The sequence below is a fragment of the Aplysia californica genome, unplaced genomic scaffold (genome assembly GCF_000002075.1).
Source record: "Aplysia californica isolate F4 #8 unplaced genomic scaffold, AplCal3.0 scaffold00205, whole genome shotgun sequence".
NCBI classification, from domain to species: Eukaryota; Metazoa; Mollusca; class Gastropoda; order Aplysiida; family Aplysiidae; genus Aplysia; species Aplysia californica.
Window position 1 is genome coordinate 196,146 of NW_004797475.1, and position 20,644 is coordinate 216,789.

At 40.1% G+C, this 20,644-nt stretch overlaps 2 protein-coding genes across 2 annotated transcripts in view; one reads left to right on the forward strand and one right to left on the reverse strand.

Annotated features, from left to right (window-relative positions):
- Positions 1-746, reverse strand: part of LOC101853389 (sphingosine kinase 1) — an 18,106-nt gene extending 17,360 nt beyond the window's left edge. Inside the window, exon 1 of the mRNA XM_005099183.3 lies at positions 413-746. The gene's annotated coding sequence lies outside the window, so the exon portion shown is untranslated. The remainder of the gene's footprint in view (positions 1-412) is intronic.
- A 107-nt stretch (positions 747-853) lies between these two features.
- LOC101853621 (transcription elongation factor A N-terminal and central domain-containing protein 2) lies at positions 854-18,239 on the forward strand. The gene is made up of 4 exons (XM_005099184.3): positions 854-1,319; positions 7,563-7,704; positions 9,008-9,201; positions 10,825-18,239. The coding sequence occupies exons 1-4, from the start codon at positions 1,212-1,214 to the stop codon at positions 11,014-11,016; spliced, it is 636 nt and encodes a 211-aa protein (XP_005099241.1). The 5' UTR covers positions 854-1,211; the 3' UTR covers positions 11,017-18,239.
- The last annotated feature ends 2,405 nt before the right edge of the window (positions 18,240-20,644 follow it).

Consider the following 20,644-nt stretch of genomic DNA (forward strand, 5'->3'; position numbering starts at 1 on the left):
TGTCCGAACTGAGGCTCGAACCCAAACTTTCTGCTTCGGAGACGAGTACACTAACCGCCCGCCACCACAGGCTATTTTTTCAGGAAATTGAAACACAGTAAATGCAAAGACAATAATAAAGCGTGCGAAAATTGCTGTAAAGACGCTGGAAGATTAGGCCTAGATAGATCTAGATTAGATCTAGAGTAGTAGTCTAGTTGGTTTTGTGCAAACGTGAAACGGGACCCCAATTGTACACTGTCAGGAAACACTTGTTAGTCTAATTCCATGGTCCATGACTATAACAACTAAATTTGATTTAAAGTCTAGGCTAGAGATTCTAGGCTTTACTAGCCTAGGCTATACTATAGATTCTAGATCTAGAGTTTTAGGAGTTTCATTTTTTTTTAAAACATAGAGCAGCAAGGCCTACCTGTTCTTCCCACTCTTCGGTGTTGTTGACTGCTGCTGTCTCAGTCTGTCTTGGGTGTCTTGGCCTAGCCTGGCTTTTAATGGCTTAGATTTAGAAGTACTCAATAAAATCGACTTCTCAGTTCGACTTCTTACTGAGACAGAGACATTGCCTACATCGAAAAAGGAAGCCCGCTTGTTCCTGTGGCCCTTTGGCAGAAGAAACACTGGATTTCACAGATACAGAATTCCAGGCGACATAAAGTTTGGCAGGCAAAATTTTCTAAGGTTATTGGTCCCCAGATATATAGTATGTCTATGGGGTGTAGTAGAAAGAATAACCTCCCTTTGACATATTCTTGCCAGATTGAATGTGTTTTTTATGTTTTTGTTTTTGTTAGCGTTTTGTTTGTTTGTTTTTTAAAATATCCTATATTGATTTAATCTCTACCTCTATTCGTCAGTTAAGTCTAAAATAAGTTGAGTAATTCTTTAGATTTACAGATATTGTCATATTTGGTCTTTGAACTCACGCCAGAGAAAATGGTAGCTAAGGATTTTTGTTTTTTGTCTCGCGTTTAGATGACTTGACTACCTGGCCCTGGCCCAGGTCTGGTTACTGGTTAGGCCTACTAGTTACTACTACTAGATCTAGTTTCTGCACACTGCAGATTTAGATTATATATTATTATCTGAAACCGAAAGAAATTGGTGGATGGTCGTATCAGTATCAGTCAACAAGAAGGAGAAAGACGACGTAGAATTCTGTGAAAGTCTGAAAGACGATCATCAGCAAACAGAAAAGGACCTTTTCAAAGACCATGGATCGGTTTGTTGTGAGGACTCCAAGAGAACAGGCAAGAGGAGAATGCTCCGTCTCCGTAAAGTCCGTGGGCGCCTCCAAGCAGAGCACTATCCATTCTTTGCCAGTGAGTGTTTTCAATTAGATTTAGATTCCCACCCCGCAATGAGCAATTGTTATTCACCAGTTTTGGCCCCAAGAGTAGGGGGGTTTCAGGGCGACCTAACCATGCCCTCCTGAATTTTACCACAATTTAATGTTGTGCTGTTGTTAGGTTTGATATCTTAGCTTGCCGCAAATCAAACGTATAGAATCTAGATCTAGATCTAGATGTAGGTCAGGCTCAAATAAGGGGGGGTGGGAACTACCGAAAAAGCGCCCTAAAATTTATGAGGGATAATCCGGTTTTGGCCCCAACAATAACACTATGGCATGAAGTGTGGGTTTTGGCTTCATGTCATGAAGATTTCTACTTCTGGTTCTAAATGATTACTTTTCAACACGTGTGCTGACACGATGTTTGGCGCTCAGCGAACAAAAGTCAAACTTAATTGAATTGCAAAACATTAAATTTTTAATTAATGGATGGTTAAAATCAGGGGTCCTTGCCCCCTCCCCCATGTTTTTAGGCGTCCAGCTAACTCGTCACACGGTGAAGTTGTCACCGTCACAGGGGGCTCTCATTGCCTAGAGCTAGAGGTTAAGGTGATCGCCTCTCATTCAAAGGTCACGGGTTTGAATCCGGGGAGCAACCGAAAAATGTTATTCTCTCTAAAATTGTCTCCTTTCACCTCCTTTCCTACAGGTCCCTTGTGTGCAAGTTGCACACGTTAAAGATTCCTTCTTGGTGGTCTAAAATCGATAAAAGTAGGCTTCAGCCGCCACCGGGGCAAAATTCAAAATTTCCTACCAACTGAAAATGTTTAATGTGTCCCTTGCGCTCATTTTGGGAGAACAGAGCACAGAAAGCAGCCACCAAGCCATCTCAAAACTGGAAGCTAGAGCACGAAGGATCCCAAACCTGATAGACATTTATGCGTTTTATTTTTGTGTTTCATCTGCAAATAGCACCTTCATTGAGTGATGCTGGATATGTTTAGAAAGAAAAATTGTATTCATACAAGTTTATAGTCCTGTACATGTTTATTTTGTGAAAAGAAACTGGTGCTGTATATTGGAGATACGTCCGTATATCATTATTTAGGAGGATACACATTTCATTGGATACAAAAAGCCATGAAGAATGCAGGGAAGCGTTTTTTGGTTATCATGCTCATGACAAGTTCCATGTTCGTGCTGGGGACAAAATTTTGAGTGAGTCAATTTTTAAACACATTTTCCTGTCTTACGTAGCAGTTTTGTAAATATTAACTAGGCTTATAAGTTAGGGAGTGTATACAGACCCGGTAACCGGGAATAAAGTCACAAAGTATACAGACCCGGTAGGGGAACTCTTCTGTGATTTCGGAAAGTTTCAGCGCCCTCTTGGCTCAGGGTAGACCTAGGTTCTTCTAGATCTATGGCCTAGGTCCGGATCTAGATAGACATAAATCATTGATCTAGTTTCGAGGCTAGCCTAGAGAGAGAGAGAGAGAGCGAGCTCTAGATTCTGGCGTTTTTCCTCTGTTTTGGAGTTGGAGGAATTACAATTTGAAGAAAAGAACAATGTCCTGATTTCAATCGAGCAGTCACCCTCCCTCTCTCTCTCCCTCTCCCTCTCCCTCTCCTTCTCCCTCTCCCCCTCCCCCTCTCTCTCTCCCTCTCTCTCTCCCTCTCCCTCTCCCTCTCCCTCTCCCTCTCTCTCTCTCTCTCTCTCTCTCTCTCTCTCTCTCTCTCTCTCTCTCTCCTTCCTGTCCTGTGTATCGCTCGCATTCTCTTTGTATGTCTCTGTATATCGCTTGCATTCTCTTTTTATTTGTATGTTTTTTCTGTCTTTCTTTCTCCCCACCTATTTCCCACTCTTTCTCTCGTTCCCTCCTGCCAACTGGGGCAGGTCCTATATTTTGCTAGCACTTCCCCCTGCTCTCTCTCTCTCTCTCTCTCTCTCTCTCTCTCTCTCTCTCTCTCTCTCTCACACACACACACTCACACACTCCCCCACACTACCGGGTCTGGGCGCTGAAACTTTCCGAAATCACAAAAGAGTTCCCCTACCGGGTCTGTATACTTCGTGACTTTGTTCCCGGTTACCGGGTCTGTATACACTCCGTATAAGTTATTAGCCACTCAAGTTTGTTGTTTTTACTAACTATAAATAGACATAAATTTTAAGAACACCTAACTCCAAAACATGAGCAGCCATGGTATTGCTTTTTTGTACAATAAAGAAGTTAAGTTGTTCTCTATAAAGAACAAATTTGTGTTCACGTATGAGATTTTTTGTTTGTGTAAGCTGATAAAACGTGTTGAAAAATTCATTTCACCGGCCACCGACGCAGGTAGTGGGAGGTGGGGTTAGTGACCTCTGGGTGACCGGCCCGCCGTGACTCCATCGCCGAGCCAATTAAAAGAGCAATGTTTGTACGCCGTGCGGAAAAACATGAATAAATGCGAAAAGATACAATACCGGTACCTATTTGGGAGGGGATTTCAGAGTAGTCTCCGGTAGCTTCGCTACTCTCAGTTGGCTCGCAACGAAAAAAGTGTACACCTCCTCTATGCCCTACGTACATGACCCCTGTTTCGACTGGTACCTGTTTTTACTGAGATTGAGCGAGAAGTTCATTAAAACTCAGGATTCGGACATAGCAGAAGAATTGTTTTGAGGAAAAAATTTTAAAAACAAAACAGTCGACTTGAATTTCCATGGGCTAGATGTGCGCATGATTTTTTGCCACACCGATAGGTGTAGAGAACTTGCCTGAGCCAAACCAAAACAATTGACTTGAATTAAGGCTACTTTTCATGGGACTGTTATAAATGTTGCATACACGCACATACTTGCAAGTCCCCCTCCTCCACCCTTCCTCCAAGCCACTTGCACGCACGTACACGCACTCACACACACACACATTCGTTTTAAAAAATATGCTGAAATCATCAGGATAAGGCAGTAATTCCCGCATTGGTAGATCTATAGTTCTAGTGGTCTCTTTTCTGAAGCCAGTCTTTCATCCATGTTTTTCTCTTTTTGTTTTTCTTCGCCTCTAGCAGCACATAAATTGCAAGCAAATTGTCATTGTCAGTACACACGCTGCGGTTTAGTGTGATGTGGATGACGCACCGACCCGTCAAATGGCAGTTTTGCGTGGTTTCAACGCTGGTTCCCACTCTGGTTAAAAGCACCTGGTTGGAAGGTATATGTGTAGGGCCCTAGGCCTCCAGGTTTCTGGGCTTTTGTCATAGGATAGCAGATCTCCTCAATCCTACATCTTGGTACATCTCGGTTTTAAAAAAAGGGACCAGTTTCGACTGCAACTTTTTGTAGCCCAAAAAAAAATGCTGATAGTCCACTCATTGGTTTGCTTGCTAGTCATGCTTCACCTGCTTCGTTCTTTTTTCAAATGGATATGGGACGGGGAACGGGCAAAATTCAAAATTTCCTACGAACTGAAAATGAATGTGTCCTGCACACTCATGTGACCTTATGATGCAGTTGCGAGGGCTGTAAAACACTTACAACAACAAAAAATTCATGTGGCGAGAGGTGAATGTCAAAAATCCACAAGACGTGTTTAGCAACGTAATTTTCCACTTGTCACAGTGGCACCCAACGCCACAAGGTAAGGAAAGTCCTATCACAGTAATTACATAATTAATAATAATTGTAATGCAACAAAAAAGAAAATGAAACGTGGAAAGAACGTCATTCACCAATCTGGCATTGATCCTGAAGTCTCGGGAATTCATCATGACGGAATATAAATAAACTTGTAGGGACCGTACATGGAAAGGATTTATAACCCAAATTTTGATCAAAATAAACCTGAAAATGAGTCTGAAGTCTGAAGGGACTCAAATCAGATGGGTTTTTTGTGTCTATTCACGTGTTTTCGCATTTTAGTATGACCCAGTTCAGGCCAAAGGGCTACAACAACCCAGATGGCCACTGGATAGGAAAAGTAAAGTAAGTTTGACCCAGATTCTCTTCTACCCAAATATTGCACTTCCTCTGTGGGCTTTTGTCCCATGCCGTGGCGTGCCCGCTTTATTGCTTAGCACGTGATGGGCTATGTCAATAGGCGACGCGAGGTTGGTTTCATCGCTGACTGCTTGAGGTGTGTGTGTGTGTGTATGTATGTGTACAACTCTGTTTGGGGAGGAGAAGAGGAGGTACAGAATGGTACAGACTAAATTTATGGAACTAGAATTGCTGAGATTGTTTAAAGATTTATTATATACTAGCTGGGTATCCTGTTCGATGAACGGACTCAAAAGAATCGATTGTCTAGTCATTGTGGGATCAGTGCGCGCACTCCTTGTGAACGGAAGCCTCACTTGTTTACAATGGTGTCTTAGAAGATGGATTTTCCCAAGAATAGATCTAAACGAAACTAATGGAAAACTGAAAATTAAACTACAGTGACTTCAGGCTCCTCAATAAAACTGTGCACCCTTTAAATGATCACCATTAATTTTTTCAAATTTGAAAGTTAGGTGGTTCGGAAGTTTGAGGCGGCCAAAGTGACAAACTTTCACAAATATAATATGTAAAGATAAGAAAACAAAAATCAACATACAAATAAAAACAAAAAGAACAAAAGGAAAAAAGGGGGGGGGGGGGGGGTGAATGAGAAGGAAGAAAAAACCCTGAAAATCAACAAACAAAATCGAGGAAAATTATTTAATGATTTTTAAGCGGCAAGATGTTCACCCATCGAACTCATGTAGTTTTCTGTCCAGTCATTCGAGATCTCAATGATGGTTATAGTGTCATAGTTAGTCTAGCATGTTGTCACTGGTCGACATCATATTAATTATAGAATTACCAGACAAACAATGACATTGTTTTTTGTGCTATGAAAGTAATTTTCTTTGTCCAACTTAAGAAGTGCGTGTATTGTAGTGTAGCGGCACACAGTCTTGCCTTACGATTTTTTTATGACTTGATGTTATGATCTTTTTTAACTATGTCTGGCAGATTCAAACTGTCCTTGTCTCTTCTTAGTGATATCAAACAACAACTAGTTGTTTTCCCATCATCTGGGTCCTTGAAATACGAAGTCTGGTGCTGTGTAAAGAGAGTCACATTACCTCTCTCTCTCTCGAGAGAGAGAGAGAGAGAGAGAGAACATTTTCGATATAATAACATAGTCTTCTCAGATTGTTACTTTTATTTCTTACGAAAAAGTTTGACTCTGAGTGCAATGATCTGACCAAGTTGACGATATAATATTATGGATCGGATCCCTGTAGCCGTGCTGGACTAATTTTGTACAATTAAGGAAAATTTAAAAATAAACTCGCTTTAGAAGAGGATACATCAAAGAAAACTCATGGAGACCAAACCTTGATTCCGAATAAACCAGTATTAAATCAAGCTGTTGAAAACATACATGTGTTTGAACAGCTCATCTGGTTTGGACATTGACAACAGTGATCATTTTAATATTTTGGCCTGCTTCAAACGTTCCATCCAATGAGATGGAAAACAAAGCACCCTTACAGAATTAAAATCAAGATATGGGATTTGGAAAAATTGGATATGGTACCTGGGAAACAAGAGGAGAGAGATGGAACTCAGAAGGTGGGATTCGGAAGATGGGACTGGTCATATGTGTACAAAAATGACTATTGCACCGGGTCAGCCTCGGAACCGACGCAGAGAGAAAATGGCAGGAATCAAAAGATATTTTCATAATAACCAGCACCCCTCTCTTTTTCTCTCTCTCTCTCTCTCTCTCTCTTTCTCTCTCTCTCTCTGTCTTTCTCTCCCTCCCCCTTTCTCTCTCTCTCTCTCTCTCTCTCTCTCTCTCTCTCTCTCGCTGCCCGCAGACAAAATTGCAAGCTTTTAAATCAAGAGCACTGGAACGTTTGTTTACACTTGTATGTATCACAGGCTATCACGCGTTAAGACAAGGTCGCGCCCAAGTCTCACTGAGAAGATAGGGCAACTGAAGCATCTTGGTGGTAGTAGAGAATATTTGCCGTGATGGTACTGATACTATAATTATTGAGCTCATGAAGGGTAGAAACCTGTGCGACACAGATATGAAATTAAAATTTTTACATATAGACTATCCTTCTGACAAGTTGAAAAATTGTTTAGTTCTTCACAATGGTGCAATGTCATTGTTCCTTTGTTCACTCTTTTCATAGTAGCCCAGTTGTGGCAGCTTCCTACTTTGATCTAGTGTTTGGATGTAGCAGGTGGTAGATCTGGTTCATTTTTCTTTTAGTCTCATATTTTTGGTACATTTCTTTTTTCCAGGGTGTTGTCGTCATAGAAGAAATCAAACGGATGAAGGCTAAGCTGAAGCTTCCAAACCAGAGCAAGCCAGTGATGCTCGAATGCTTGAAAGAGCTTGGGAAGAAAATTCCCCCTCGTCATGTTTTGGTTGACACAAAAATTGGTAAGATTTGCCTGCTTGCAATTTAAGCTCCGGAGACTGGCCTATTTCAGTGAAATATCTAGAAGAACATAATTTTTTTAGTGCCGTTTTAGTTGAAGGTCTACTGCACTACAGCTGTCTATATATCGTAAGTCCTGGCTGATCAACCACGGTCTACTTTGAAGTATAAGTCCCTCCTAATAGGCAACAATAATGGCAAGGCTGGGGGCATTGTGAGGTGAAAGGCTATGGCATTTACATTTGCGGTGTATATGTTGGTGGATTGCTTCATTTTGTGGTGTGCTTTAGATCAAAGGATTCTGTGGTGGTAAAAATTATGATTGACAAGCAAGCCGCTACAAGTGGCCAAGCATGGGACTATAATTTCAATAATACCTACAAACTCCAAAACATTTTTAATATGGCCAATGACAGTCCCAAACCTGGATGAATGCAAAGGAAAACTGTAAACTGACCCTTTTCACAAGTCCCAAGCCAGTATAAACTGGTAGACCTTCAACTAACCAGTTGTCAGACCAGTCTGGCTGTAGACCTTCAACTATACCAGAATCTGCTAAAACCGGCAACATGTTTTACTTTACCTTTTTATACATGACACAGCCTATTTCCATGCTTCTATTAGACATTCTAAGGTCTTGTCTCAGTAACAGACCATGAATTGTTGCAATAAATCTCAAGCTATGACATTATAGTATTATATAGATTTGAGTTCTCTCATTTTAATGGCTGTTGCATATTTCTTTTAATTCATTGAGCCACCAGATAATGAAAATGTTTGGGGTCTTTTTTTTTTTGGTAAGTGTTTTACGACGCTCGCAATTGCATAAGGTCATATGAGCGTGCGGGGCACATTAAACGTTTTCAGTTGGAATGAAATTTTGAATTTTGCACAGGTGGCTTCCGAAGCCTACTCGTATTGATTTTGGACCACCAAGGAGTCTTTAGCGTGCACAACTTGTACATGGGATCTCCGAGATTTTTCGCTGTTGTCCGAGAAGGCTAGGTGTAAATCTTACCTATCATAAGATCAGGGGTATAGCCGAAAAACGGCAGTAAGGAAGAGCCTAGGAGTAGCAGTAGAACGGCTGCAAAAAGGAGTCAGGAGCCCAGAGGAGAGCAGGAAAGGATATGAAAGGAGAAACTAGCATAGAAGAAAATTTTTCTGTTGCTATCCAGATTCAAACCTGGAACCTATCGAATGAGGGGCGAACATCTTAACCTCTAGACCACAAGAGCCCCCTTGAAAATGTTTAGTGAAGATGACATAAGATCTACTTTTCATATCATGTTCTTACATTTTCAGGGCACATTGTAAATAAGTTGAAAAAACACCCCGATGAGGACATCTCGAGACAGGCAAAAAGAGTATACATAAAGTGGAGAGCCTTCTTCGAAGAACACGTAGACAAACCTCAGATTGAAGTCAAGTGCGACAAAAAGGCTGAGAACATGAGGCTGAGAGGGAAAACATATTTGTCAGAAGCTTTAGGCTTAGAGGTGAGTTTTAATTTCCCAGTAGTTGGTGTGTGCAATATTATTTTGTTTCCTTCTTGCATTGCAAACTTTCTGATTGTACCAAATTATTGCAAGAGTTTGCTCCATTAATTTTAAAAAAATTTGAATGCTGTCAAATAGTCTATCAAAGTATGTGATACAGTAGTCTCCGCCTAAACACACGCCATACAAAAGCATGCTCTGCTCAAACGCACATTTTCATCATGTGACAGGTTTTTTACTATATAGTAATTTACACGTACAAACTCATGGTCACTTCTTCTAAATGTACGCTTCGATCCAGGAAACACGCCGACAGGTAAAGCTTGACAAGGGGAAATTTTCGCTGCAGCCTACACAGCTTGCATAACACAAGTCTAGACAACCAGATATTAGGCGAGACTTCCCCTCACGCAGATGGGCCACGTTTTCACACCTAACTTTCCACTGGCTCATAGGTCTAGTACTGGTCAGGTGATGTTCTGGGAAAGGGGGGGGGGGGGACTGAAATGTCTATTGATTGGTCACTCGAAATGCGTCTTTGAGAGAATGTTTCTGACTGGTGTTTGAATGATTGCATATGCCATGTTAAGTTAGGACAATGATGCGCAACAGGCTTGAGTGCTCTAGAACACTAGACAGGTCTGTTTAGGATTGAAGATTAGTCAAGTAATCAGCTGCGCTTGAAGAACTTATAACGTAGTTGTTCTACGAATCACAAGAGAAAAGTCTCCGCAATGTCTGATTCTGATGTCATCCATGCATTGGCGAGTTGCAACAGATGACAGGCAGTTGAGAGCGGTTGCTTGGAAAGCCGCGCCACTGAGCACTTTTCCCTATGACTGGATCTATCACCACCAGTCCGTCTCTCTACCCCAACATTTTATAGTGCTCATCAGTACAATGACCCCCCCAATTCAACGCCTTTGTATTCATTCTTAAATTAACCGCAGTCGGGGAATCCTTCGCAAAACAGTCACGTGTAGTCACATTATCGGCAAAAGTCCCCCCCCCCAAGGGAGGTCACTAAAATAGCAAAGAAATGAGAGGATTGCGTCTCTTGCTCCCTTTGTGCAGGTTCATGTAAACGCGTGCTCCATGCAAACACACGCTAAGGAGCCCTCCCGAGCACCTTCCGTTTAGGCGGAGACTACTGTACCATCTTTACCTTACCTATACTACGTTGATATTTTTTCTATCTCTCATTTTGTATCACCAAATTCTGTGTTATGTGGTCGAGACAAATATTCTACAGCTATTTTTTGTTTGTTTGCCATTTGTGTTATGATTTTTTTAACATAGTGCCTAGATCACCTTCTTTATTTGTTTGTTTAAATAGGTCTTGAGGTTGATCTTTTTTCCTCTCAAACTCAATATTGAATTGCTTGGCACTATCTCTTACAATTCAGCTTCAGCCTTAGCTATTCATTTTAGATTAGTATAATAAATCATGACATGAAATAGCTACTCTTGTGTGCTACTTTTATTATCAATTATTGAGGGCATAAAATAATTGAACATGGTGTGCTTCTTAATTGTCTGTTGTAATTAGTTTTTGCCGCAATGTAGCTCTCAGGTAAAGTAAACATCATTTTTACCTATATTTGGTGCATATTTCTTTGGCAGAGAGAACATGAACTTGTGGAAGCCATAGAACGAGAGGCCTTCTTTACGAACAAACGGCTCATCAGTCCTGCATACCGACGGTCCATGCGCAACTTTGTGTTCAAGCTGAGAAATTCTGAGGAGCTGAAGACTTCTGTGCTGGCGGGTGATTTAACGGTGGAGGACTTTGTGAAACAATACAAGAAGAGCTAGCACTGAGTATTTTTTTTTTCTTTTACTTGTAAATTTGTGAGAAACATAATTTTTATACTTTTTTTTACAGTTTTCAGTGGTTCACTTTTTGAGAATGCAGGTGTTAAGCAGTGTCAGTAGTGAAAAATGTGTTTTTGTACATAGGTGTATGTGTTTTTGCTTTTTTTTTTTCTATGTCTCTGCGTGCGTGTGTGTTGCCTTGGCTGTATATCTGGTTTAACAGTTAGGCACCTTGCTGTTCTACGCAATACTACCGAAAGCTAACGAAACATCTTTCTTTTTTTCATTTTTGTCCCAAATTTTAAAAAAATTTTTACTGCATAATCGAAAGCCTGATCAGAGTTACCCTACTTGTATGAAAAATCAAAGTGAAACTGTGACTAGTTTTTTTTAATGAGTTAGAATTCAAATTTCGGAAGAATACCTTTTTTAAATGGTTACACTAACAAAACTGCTGTGAATGAAAGAAAGGCATTTTGTCAGCTTACGGAAGAATATTAGTGAGTATCAATTCCTAAGGTGGGGTGCTTTTTAAAAAAATAAAATTGAGTATCTCCATCTGACTGCTGGGATGTTGTATCCCTTTCAGCCTTTTAGCGGACAGGCAGGGTCAAAGGAGCCCACCTCATAAATGATATAAATAGTGGCGGTAGCCAGAAACTTTTAAATGGTAAGCATTATCCAATGCAGAAAAGTACTGGTACTTGACACAAAGAGCACCAGAAATGTGTTTCCACCCTATTCCTGGTGTGGCATTGTGATCAATCTCCATCAGCTACTTGAAGTTCAGACGATCATTGAAGGCAGTCATTGCCATGTCTGGAAGATAGGCTGCAGCAATACTGAGGACACATGAAAAGAAAAAAATAATTGTGTTAGGTAAATCAATTTTTTACATAGAAACTGCTGTCCCGTGGAAAGAACAGTGTTGTCAAATTTGATCTAACATAGAGTATGGCTAGCGAGTACAAGTTACTCAAAGTAAGCCTATTCAGAGTGTTGGTTGATTTTGATCAGAAAGAAAAGCAAATATGATTGTTAAGTAGTCAGGTACAACAGTAGTCCAATGTGCATATTAAAAAATTGTTATTCTTGGAGTTTTTCGTTCAAAATTCTTCCCCCGCCTCCTCAAGAAAGTAATTAAGTACTGAAACTAAAATAGTAAAGAAGAATTTTAAAAATTACAGTATATGTAGAGATTTGTTTAGATCTAGATCTACTTACTTTCCAGCATAATATCCAACAATAGTCTGATCTTGTAGTTCTGGTGTCCACATGGTGATTGTGCTCTTGCCTCATTCAGGTGAAAATATTTTGTCAATTTCTCGTAGCATGTTTTTCCCATCGTATCAGCAATCTCTTTCACCCTAAGCCTGTCATCTGATGATTATAGTACATTGCATATTCAGGGAGCTGGTGAACACCCATCAGGATGTTGATGTGAAAATATAGTTTCATTTCAGCAGCTATCGTTTCAAACCAGCCTCTGTCTGTTTTGTTTGCAACCTCCTGATGCCACTTTGCATATCTGCTGGTCTCCTTTGCTGCCAGTTCATAGAAGTTCTCAGAAATGATCAAACTAAAGTAATCAAACGGCTCAACATCCCATCTGTCTCACTGTCTTGTCGTAAAGCCTTCAGCTCCTCTTAAATCTCCAAACTAATTTGTCAAGACTCATGAAGTTCCATGTTTCCAAAAAGGCTGTCACTAAAAGGTCCAGAGACCCACTCACACAAAATGGCGGTCGTTAAATGGACCGTTTCACTCCTAACTTCACAGATAACGGCAGGAAAAATTGACAAATACTCGTTATTCACAATCCTAACTAACACATCAGTTGCAACCAAATATTCTTCACAACATAACACTCACTATAACATACAATATCACCACAATATCTGTCTGAAAATAAAAAAGAACAACCAAGAAAACCTTACAGCGATACAAAACACTGCTTCAAACTCAAATTCATGTAACTGGAAAAGGCTTCATTAAACACAGTACTGACGCTGTAAACAAAAATGTGAATCCAGTTTGGTTAATTTGCATCTTGTGAAAGGAAAAGTGTTAAAAATTGTGTTTTTGTCAATGATGAAGTAGAATTTACATACTTTGGCTTGCACCTGTGGACAATGTATGATGTATGGCCCAACGACATGAGCCTTCGGACACTGGTTAGGCCTTCCCTTATGGCAGGCGGTACGGAAACAAGCAAACTTTCTCGCCTGCAGCGCAAACTCCTTCATTGCCTGAAACTGATGGTACTTTTGTGTACCAGGGATCGTTTGGATGTCGGGACTCAGCTCCACTCTCTCAGTTTCTGCCTGGATATCAAGAAACAAAAAGTATTTTAAAAAGACTTAACCTACAAATCATCCATATACAAATCATTTAATTATCTTTCTAAATCTCAATTATCAACACCCCTTCTGTCTGTGCCATATTTCTTTGAACGATAGTCCACCATGAGCTTTGCGCAGAAGTTTCTTCTTCCTTCAACGACTGCCCTCTTCAGGGCCTGGCTCAGGTTACCAGTCTCTCCATCTGACTGTCTCTTTCTGTGCTTGGTGACGTTATAGCACTTTTGGGGCTGATGGCGCAGGAGGGTTAGATCGCGAAAGCTGCCTCTTCCGTGTAAAATAAATCAAACAACAAAATTGTCTCTTTATTCACCTTGTCTTCTGGTCCTGAAAATCACTCTAAATGGTGAGCTTTTTAACTCTTTGCAGACGCAGGGTTAGAGACAGCTGCATTCGCTGGTGACGCGTGAATTTTAGCCTTTATAAGAGGCCCATAAAAACATTACTTTCAGAGATCGAACAAAACAGGTTTCTGTTTTAGAAATTACAACAATAGAACTTTTTAGGTAACAACATCATTTAGCTGGGGAAAAAACCCAATAGCTTTGATCCAGTTTATTGAAGAAAAAGTGGTCCATCAGACCAAAAAAACAAAAAATTCCTCCAGGCAGAACAAACATTCAGGTACAATGAACGGACAAGACAGAAGTAATGAAAATAGAGGTCTCTAATACACACAAATGTACTCACATTGCAACAGAAAAGCCACATTACAACAAATAGTTCTTTTTGGTGTGATAATCCATGAATCAGGGGTGAGCACAGAAAGTTTTATTACAAGTGTCACATGTGATAGATCTATATGACTTGGAAATTCTGTTCCTGAATTCCTCACTGCTTGCTCCTGCGCAGGCTACCTTTGAATAGCACACAAAGCTGTTATTCCTTTTCTTCTTAGCTGCATCCAATGGAACAAGGAAATGCCTTCCAGACAACCTGTCAACACATGGTCCTTTGTCAATGGTCAGCTCAACATCACAGCGGACAGCAGCTAGTCCAGTGCAGACTTCCATGACAAATCTGCTGAGCTTCAGGGCTTCTGCTTGTCGTGCAGGATTGAGGCCTGAACCATGCAGAGTGTGAGGAGGTGCAGGGCTACCTTTTTCCACCACTTGATGGTTTTGTGGTGTGACAGTGTGGACAAAATGAGCTGATTGCTTCGGTTGACACCCCCCCCCACAGTTATGTTTGATGAGTAGTCGATGACTGCTGCTGGCTTCAGTTTTGTTTCTGTGCATATATGTGTTGTGTCATGTTTGGAAGGTGTTTTGTTGTGAGGATCTGTACATCTCTTTTGTCTTTCCATTTCAGAGCCAGAACTTGATTTCAATGTCTGAATCTGCTCGGGTTGCAAATTTGTGGTCATGAGGTCTTTAGGTAGACCAATGTGGTTGGCTCTGACTGTCCCCACGACCGTTGTGTTGTTGGCTGCAAGTGTGTCAAACAACAAGGGGTTGCAGTAATAGTTGTCTATAAATAGACAATAGCCCTGATTGAGGAGGGGCTGAATAAGACGATTTACGACATCAAAGGGTGTGTTGCTGACATCTGGCTGTCCAGACATGGTTTTGAAAGCCCAGACATACCCGCTGTTGCTCTCACAGAGTTCATAGAGCTTAGCACCCGACTTTGTTGGTTTGTCCTTCCTATAAACTCTCATGTGAGAGCGCTCTCGTTTATATGTATTGTTCTGGGACATAGGTGGCCTTGAATGTCTGTGAATAGATGAAAAAAAAAGATGGTAAGAAACTGACACTCAAACTTGACAAACAATTTTTGGTACCTGTTAGGAGAAAAATATCAGAACAAAAGGAATAACATACTATGAAAATAACACTAATAATACTTTTGATCTTGATGAAAGAATACAATTTTTTCATTGAGATTTCCAGGTTTTTACATGGTACTTATTTCATTCCATATTTTTTTACAGTGATCAATCTGGGTTGTTTTTTTCCGTTTTAGAACTGACCATTATACACATTGAATTTTAGGATTCATTCTCGAGATTTATCTGTGTTCAAAGAAAATATAAATAGTGTTTGGCCTTATTTTGACAAACAGTCTTTCCTATATTCATTGTAATAGTAATAACAAGGAATTATGACATGACTGAAGGCAGAGAAACAGAAGGGGAAGTTGGAAAAGAATTATAAGAAGGGAAATGAGAATAAGCGGAGAGGGAGGGAGGGAGAGACAGAAAGAGAGTTGCAGGACTGTTAATCAAGGACTAAGATTCAACTTACCTGAGTGAGACTGTTGTAGAGCGGCCTTATCTTGTGTAGGGGATCATGACCTGGTTGCCCTCTCGGTACATACGTGCTGTTGTCATTCAAGTGAAAGAAGGACAGTATAGCTTTAAAGTGGTCCCATTTCATTAGCTGCGCTACGAGAACGATGAGGGCATACATGGGCTTTGTGACCAGTAGTCAGAAATAAATGGTTTGTCTACAAGGTTGATGTGGATAAGTATCACGACTTATGCAGTTGCGAGCACCGTAAAACCCCATACTAAAACTGAACTAAGTATCACGAGGAATTTGTACATCTCGGCTTTGGTGACGGCTCTCCACTGTTTGTAGATGTAGCGTGCTGACAGTTCGACTGCTTGACACTCTTTCTCAATGATGCAACATCTCACATACGGGTTTGTTTCAACCTTCATATGGTCAATCAGTACATCTGTTATGAAGGAACGATAAAGAGAAAGTGGCGAAATTTCCCCTGTCATGTCCACTTTCGTACCCGGTGTTCCTGTGAAGGGCGGAATGAGGAGAAAGTCGTGAGGTCTTGACACCAGTCATGTAAATAACTGTCATTAACCTCAGATTCGGTTTCTATCCATATCTGGATCAAGTGACCCAAGTCGATTCTGAAGTTATCAACAGATGCATTCTGATGATTACCTTGGGCAGTGTTGTTGTTACGCATAGTATTTGCTGGCCCTTCATCCTCAGCCTCACTGTTAGTAGTGTTAGTGTCCCTCTCAGATGAACTGTCTTGGTCCCTGTCTGCATAGCCAGGCATAAGTAGACCCACCTCTTCCTCATCATCTGGATCAGGAGAACCATTGTCAGCTAAATAGCTACAAGCTTCACTTTCTAAATCAACAACTACTCCATCTTCTTCATCAGATTCATCTTCCAGCACAATTTCAAGCGCATCGAAAACCGTTAAGACTTCTCCTGGATGCATATTTTCGGTTGTACTTTTGATTACTCAATGTGATTATGACTTTAACAAAAACACTTCGAAAAACAGTATCAGTTCAATTATTCAACGGTCAAAGTCAAAGGGACATAAATATGTATCAAAATAGCTAAACTTTTATTTCCCGAGATATCAAACTTGTATCCCTTTAGATGTGTGTACCATAGGAATCTTAAAAATTCGTCTGATACATTTGTCTGACGCGTCGACTAGCGTAATACAGCCTGTCGGACAAATGTGTCCAACGCGTCTGCATAGAGTGAATGGTCAGCTTCTGCCTCAGCAGCTCCTGTGACCATCTGGTGAATTCCTTGGGTGATGTCATCACTGAGGAAAATCAAGCTGTCCCTAAATATTGTGTCACTAGCCCTGTGAAAGGCCACAACTGGGTGCACAGCCACTTACTGCTTGCCAAAGTGAGCGGACTTGATCTCAGGTGTGTCTGCAGCCTTCCTGTGAGACGAAGAGTAATTGCAAGAGCAATAAGTATAAAAAATACAGCAATTTTTATATCTTGCAAGGTGGCAAAAATAATATGCTGATAATTTACCTTTCTTTGGGTTCTGGCTGCACACTTTAAATTGATGGTACTGCCAATATGCTGTGAAGAGGTGCTGCAGGAAGCTATGCCCTTTGGTTGGATTCGTCATTTTCACTGATGCTAGGTGCAGATTCCAACCACCTTGTCTTGTGGCTCTGATAAACAATAATGTTCCTATCATGTCTAGATATGAAGACCAAAAGGCAAACGTGGGGTGTTTGTTGGATGTCTCAGAAATGTATTTGTTGTATTTTTCAGTTAATTGATCAAATTCATCTGAAAATTCCAACTTTTGGAAAGAATTGGAAAAGTTTTTACATATTACCACAGATTTTTCATTAGCCGATAATGTATATTAAAAAAAAAAAAGAATTCCACCTTAATCTTTGAAGAGCGTCGTACATAATTTTATGTGTCCGAATACTTCGGTTGTAATAATGACCATTCATGACCCCATTTCAAGAGCCTGGGGCAACGAGTCCAGAATCAATAACTATGTCCTCAAAGCCAGAGTCCTGGAACCTTTTTCCAATGACTGCCATATACGCCATTGCCTGATGGTAGTCCCCTAACCGAATGACAAGCCTTTTCTGAAATTCTGCATTCTCCAGCGGATTTGTTGTGCTTTAGGACATATTGGTTGATCCATAACAAGCACAATGTGCTTAAGACCAATTTCATCTGCAATTTGTAGACTTCTGTGTAAGATGCTATAAACAATGCTCATTTGTGTAGGGGATGCGTCAATGACAGGAAGATAACCAATCTTATGTGTGTCTATTTATTGCACCTTCAAAAATGTCCAGTGCAAAGTTCAAGCATTTGTATGTTCTTTATTTATGTATTCTAAAATGTATGTGTATGGACACAGAACTGCGGGTGGTTGGAGGGTGCCTCTTGTAGGTGCTATTTCCTTCCTATCAGTCAGTTGTTCCTGTTTATTTGTTTTGCTTCCTAGCAGTAAACAATTGTTATGTTATAGTTATATGTGCATTTTTTTTTTTTCAGGACTACTCAAAACTTTGATCTGGGTGGGGGGTTTTTTGGACTTGTCATTACAAACATGTGATTTATTGTTGATTATGTCATGAATAAAAATACCCCATTTTGAATTCTTTGTTTTTATTTAAATTGAATGCCTTACAGGACCATGTTAGTCTTGTTAAAGGCTGGTTCAGGGAAGTGTGAGAAAATTTTGGGATTTTCATGAGATTCAAACCAGAGGCTGCAGTGATTTCATTAACAATTGTGCTTCCTCTTGGTCAATAAGTTCAACACTGACATGATAAACCTTTTTATGATGTTTTGCTGATACCAAGATAACCATTCAATTGTCTTTATTTTAATAAGAATGTTATAGCACTTGCAACACATTTAGGTCTCATTAAGTTCCAAGGACATGGAGGCGAGCAGTACAAGCGGAAATGGAAAAGGCAGGGACATCATGGAAACAGCTAGAAAAGGATGCACAGAACAGGCTTTGCTGGAGAAATGTTGTTGATGGCCTATGCTCCACTGGGAGTTAAAAAGCGCAAGAGAAGAGAGAGAGAGGAGTTTGAAAGATTAGAGGTGCTACAAGAAAGTAACGTATGCAGAAAAAGGCGAGGAGATAGGGGCAATAGAATAAGTTCGATTGTCATATTATGGTCAGCAAAAAGAAAAGGAAAAAAAATGCCCTTGAATAGATGATGTTAAAATTCATGTCAGCATTAGCACCTCTTTCAAACTTCCTTTTCATTTGACAAAAAATATCTTGATAATTTATTGTAATCCAGGATGTAGTGCATTTTGTCTTTCCACTACACTACCAGTTGATTTTTTAAAAAAATTTTTTACTCTGTAAAACAAGTATGGTTGAATTCTGCAACAAAGTGTCAAACAGTCCATCTGGAAAAGCTTTATAAAGGAAACATAAGACGGCCAATTCAATGTTTTGGTTGAGGAGAGGAATAGGTGAAGCATCACCGTGGACTGGATTGAGATTTAGTAATGGAGTCAAGAGCAATTTCTAATTATAAAGATAAACCCTGTGTCTTGCACACTCCGGGCACTGTAAGGAAGCAGCTGTATTCACTACTCATACTCATACCAAAGAAATGTCACATGTTATTCAAGCTAGTAAATGGCATTCTGATACTCGATTGCATATTGGGCTCCATTTGTTCTACTTTAAGATATCAAATGATTTGCTTATGGTGCATTATTGGTTTAACCCGAGGATACCGGAACTTATTTTGGTAGCCTCGGTTTAACCCAATACATGTACATTTCACAATGCTGTCTTTCATTGTAAGTGTGCTTTTGTATAGTGATCATGAACTACTAGTGAGCTGGCAGCAGTGTGCATAGTTGCAAGCGCCTTAAATTTTTACCCAACAAGTGTGCATGTGAAGTGCTACAATTCAATGACAAGCATTACATGTATTAAAATCATGGTCTGTGATGTGGCGGTTAGGTTAGGCGCTTCTCCATCGCATTATACAGTATAATGCGGATTGATCGAACACAAAAGACTCGAAATCACACATCAGTGGAACTGTGCCTGCGGTCCCATTTTTTTTTCTTATCTTTGTAAGATATCCCTTGAACTGCGGATCCCTTGAACAATCGTGGCCAGTCCCGACGAATTCGAGCTATCCGTGTTATACTGTATATATAGAAGACTTGAATTCAATTCCAATGTGGAGATAATTTTTTTCAGGTAGGCTGCTGGGACGCTGTATTCTTCTCAGCCCAGGTTTGCCGTAGCAACATGCAGGGTCAAACCCCGGCTCCTAATTGATCCAAATTGTGTTGATAGGAGCATAAGGGACCATTCACAAATGGCGTTGGCTAAAATTTGGCCAAAATTGACACCACCCCCCGCCATCTTCTGTCATCTTTCCTAGGACTCCCTCACCCCTTTCTAGTTGACGTCAACCAAAATGTACACATGTACATTTAGATAGACTGTACTGGATGCATTTTACATTTACTGTACACTTTTGATTTTTATTTTAAATTTTAAAAATAAAAACTTGTTTATTAAAGATGATACAATAAAGAAATACCTGAATGGTCAAATTATTTATTAACAATTTTATCCTATCGAAATAATTTATTTAAAAAGATTGGATATCATAGTTTGGATAAAAAGCAAACATATTGGAGTGTCATCTCAGCTTGGAAAAAATAAATATCAAATAAATCTTTTCTTTTTTTCCCCCCAACCTTTTAGAGCATCATGGTTGATGTCAACTTTGTAAGGACACCCTCCCCCATGTCAACTAAACTTTTATCAACTTTTCACTGACTCACCCCTCTGAGCTGACGTCATTTGTGAATGGTCCATAATAGATCTACACCTGCATTTCTAAAGAGAAAGATACTTTGACTTTGAAGAATAAAGTGTGTCCAACTATGCACAGAATCAATGATCCTTGTAAGAAGGCTTAAGACAGAAAAGGCTGTTCAAAGTGGATTGTCCTGTACGGAGTACATAAGATTTTCATGTTGGAGCAAATGGATTTATTTTGAT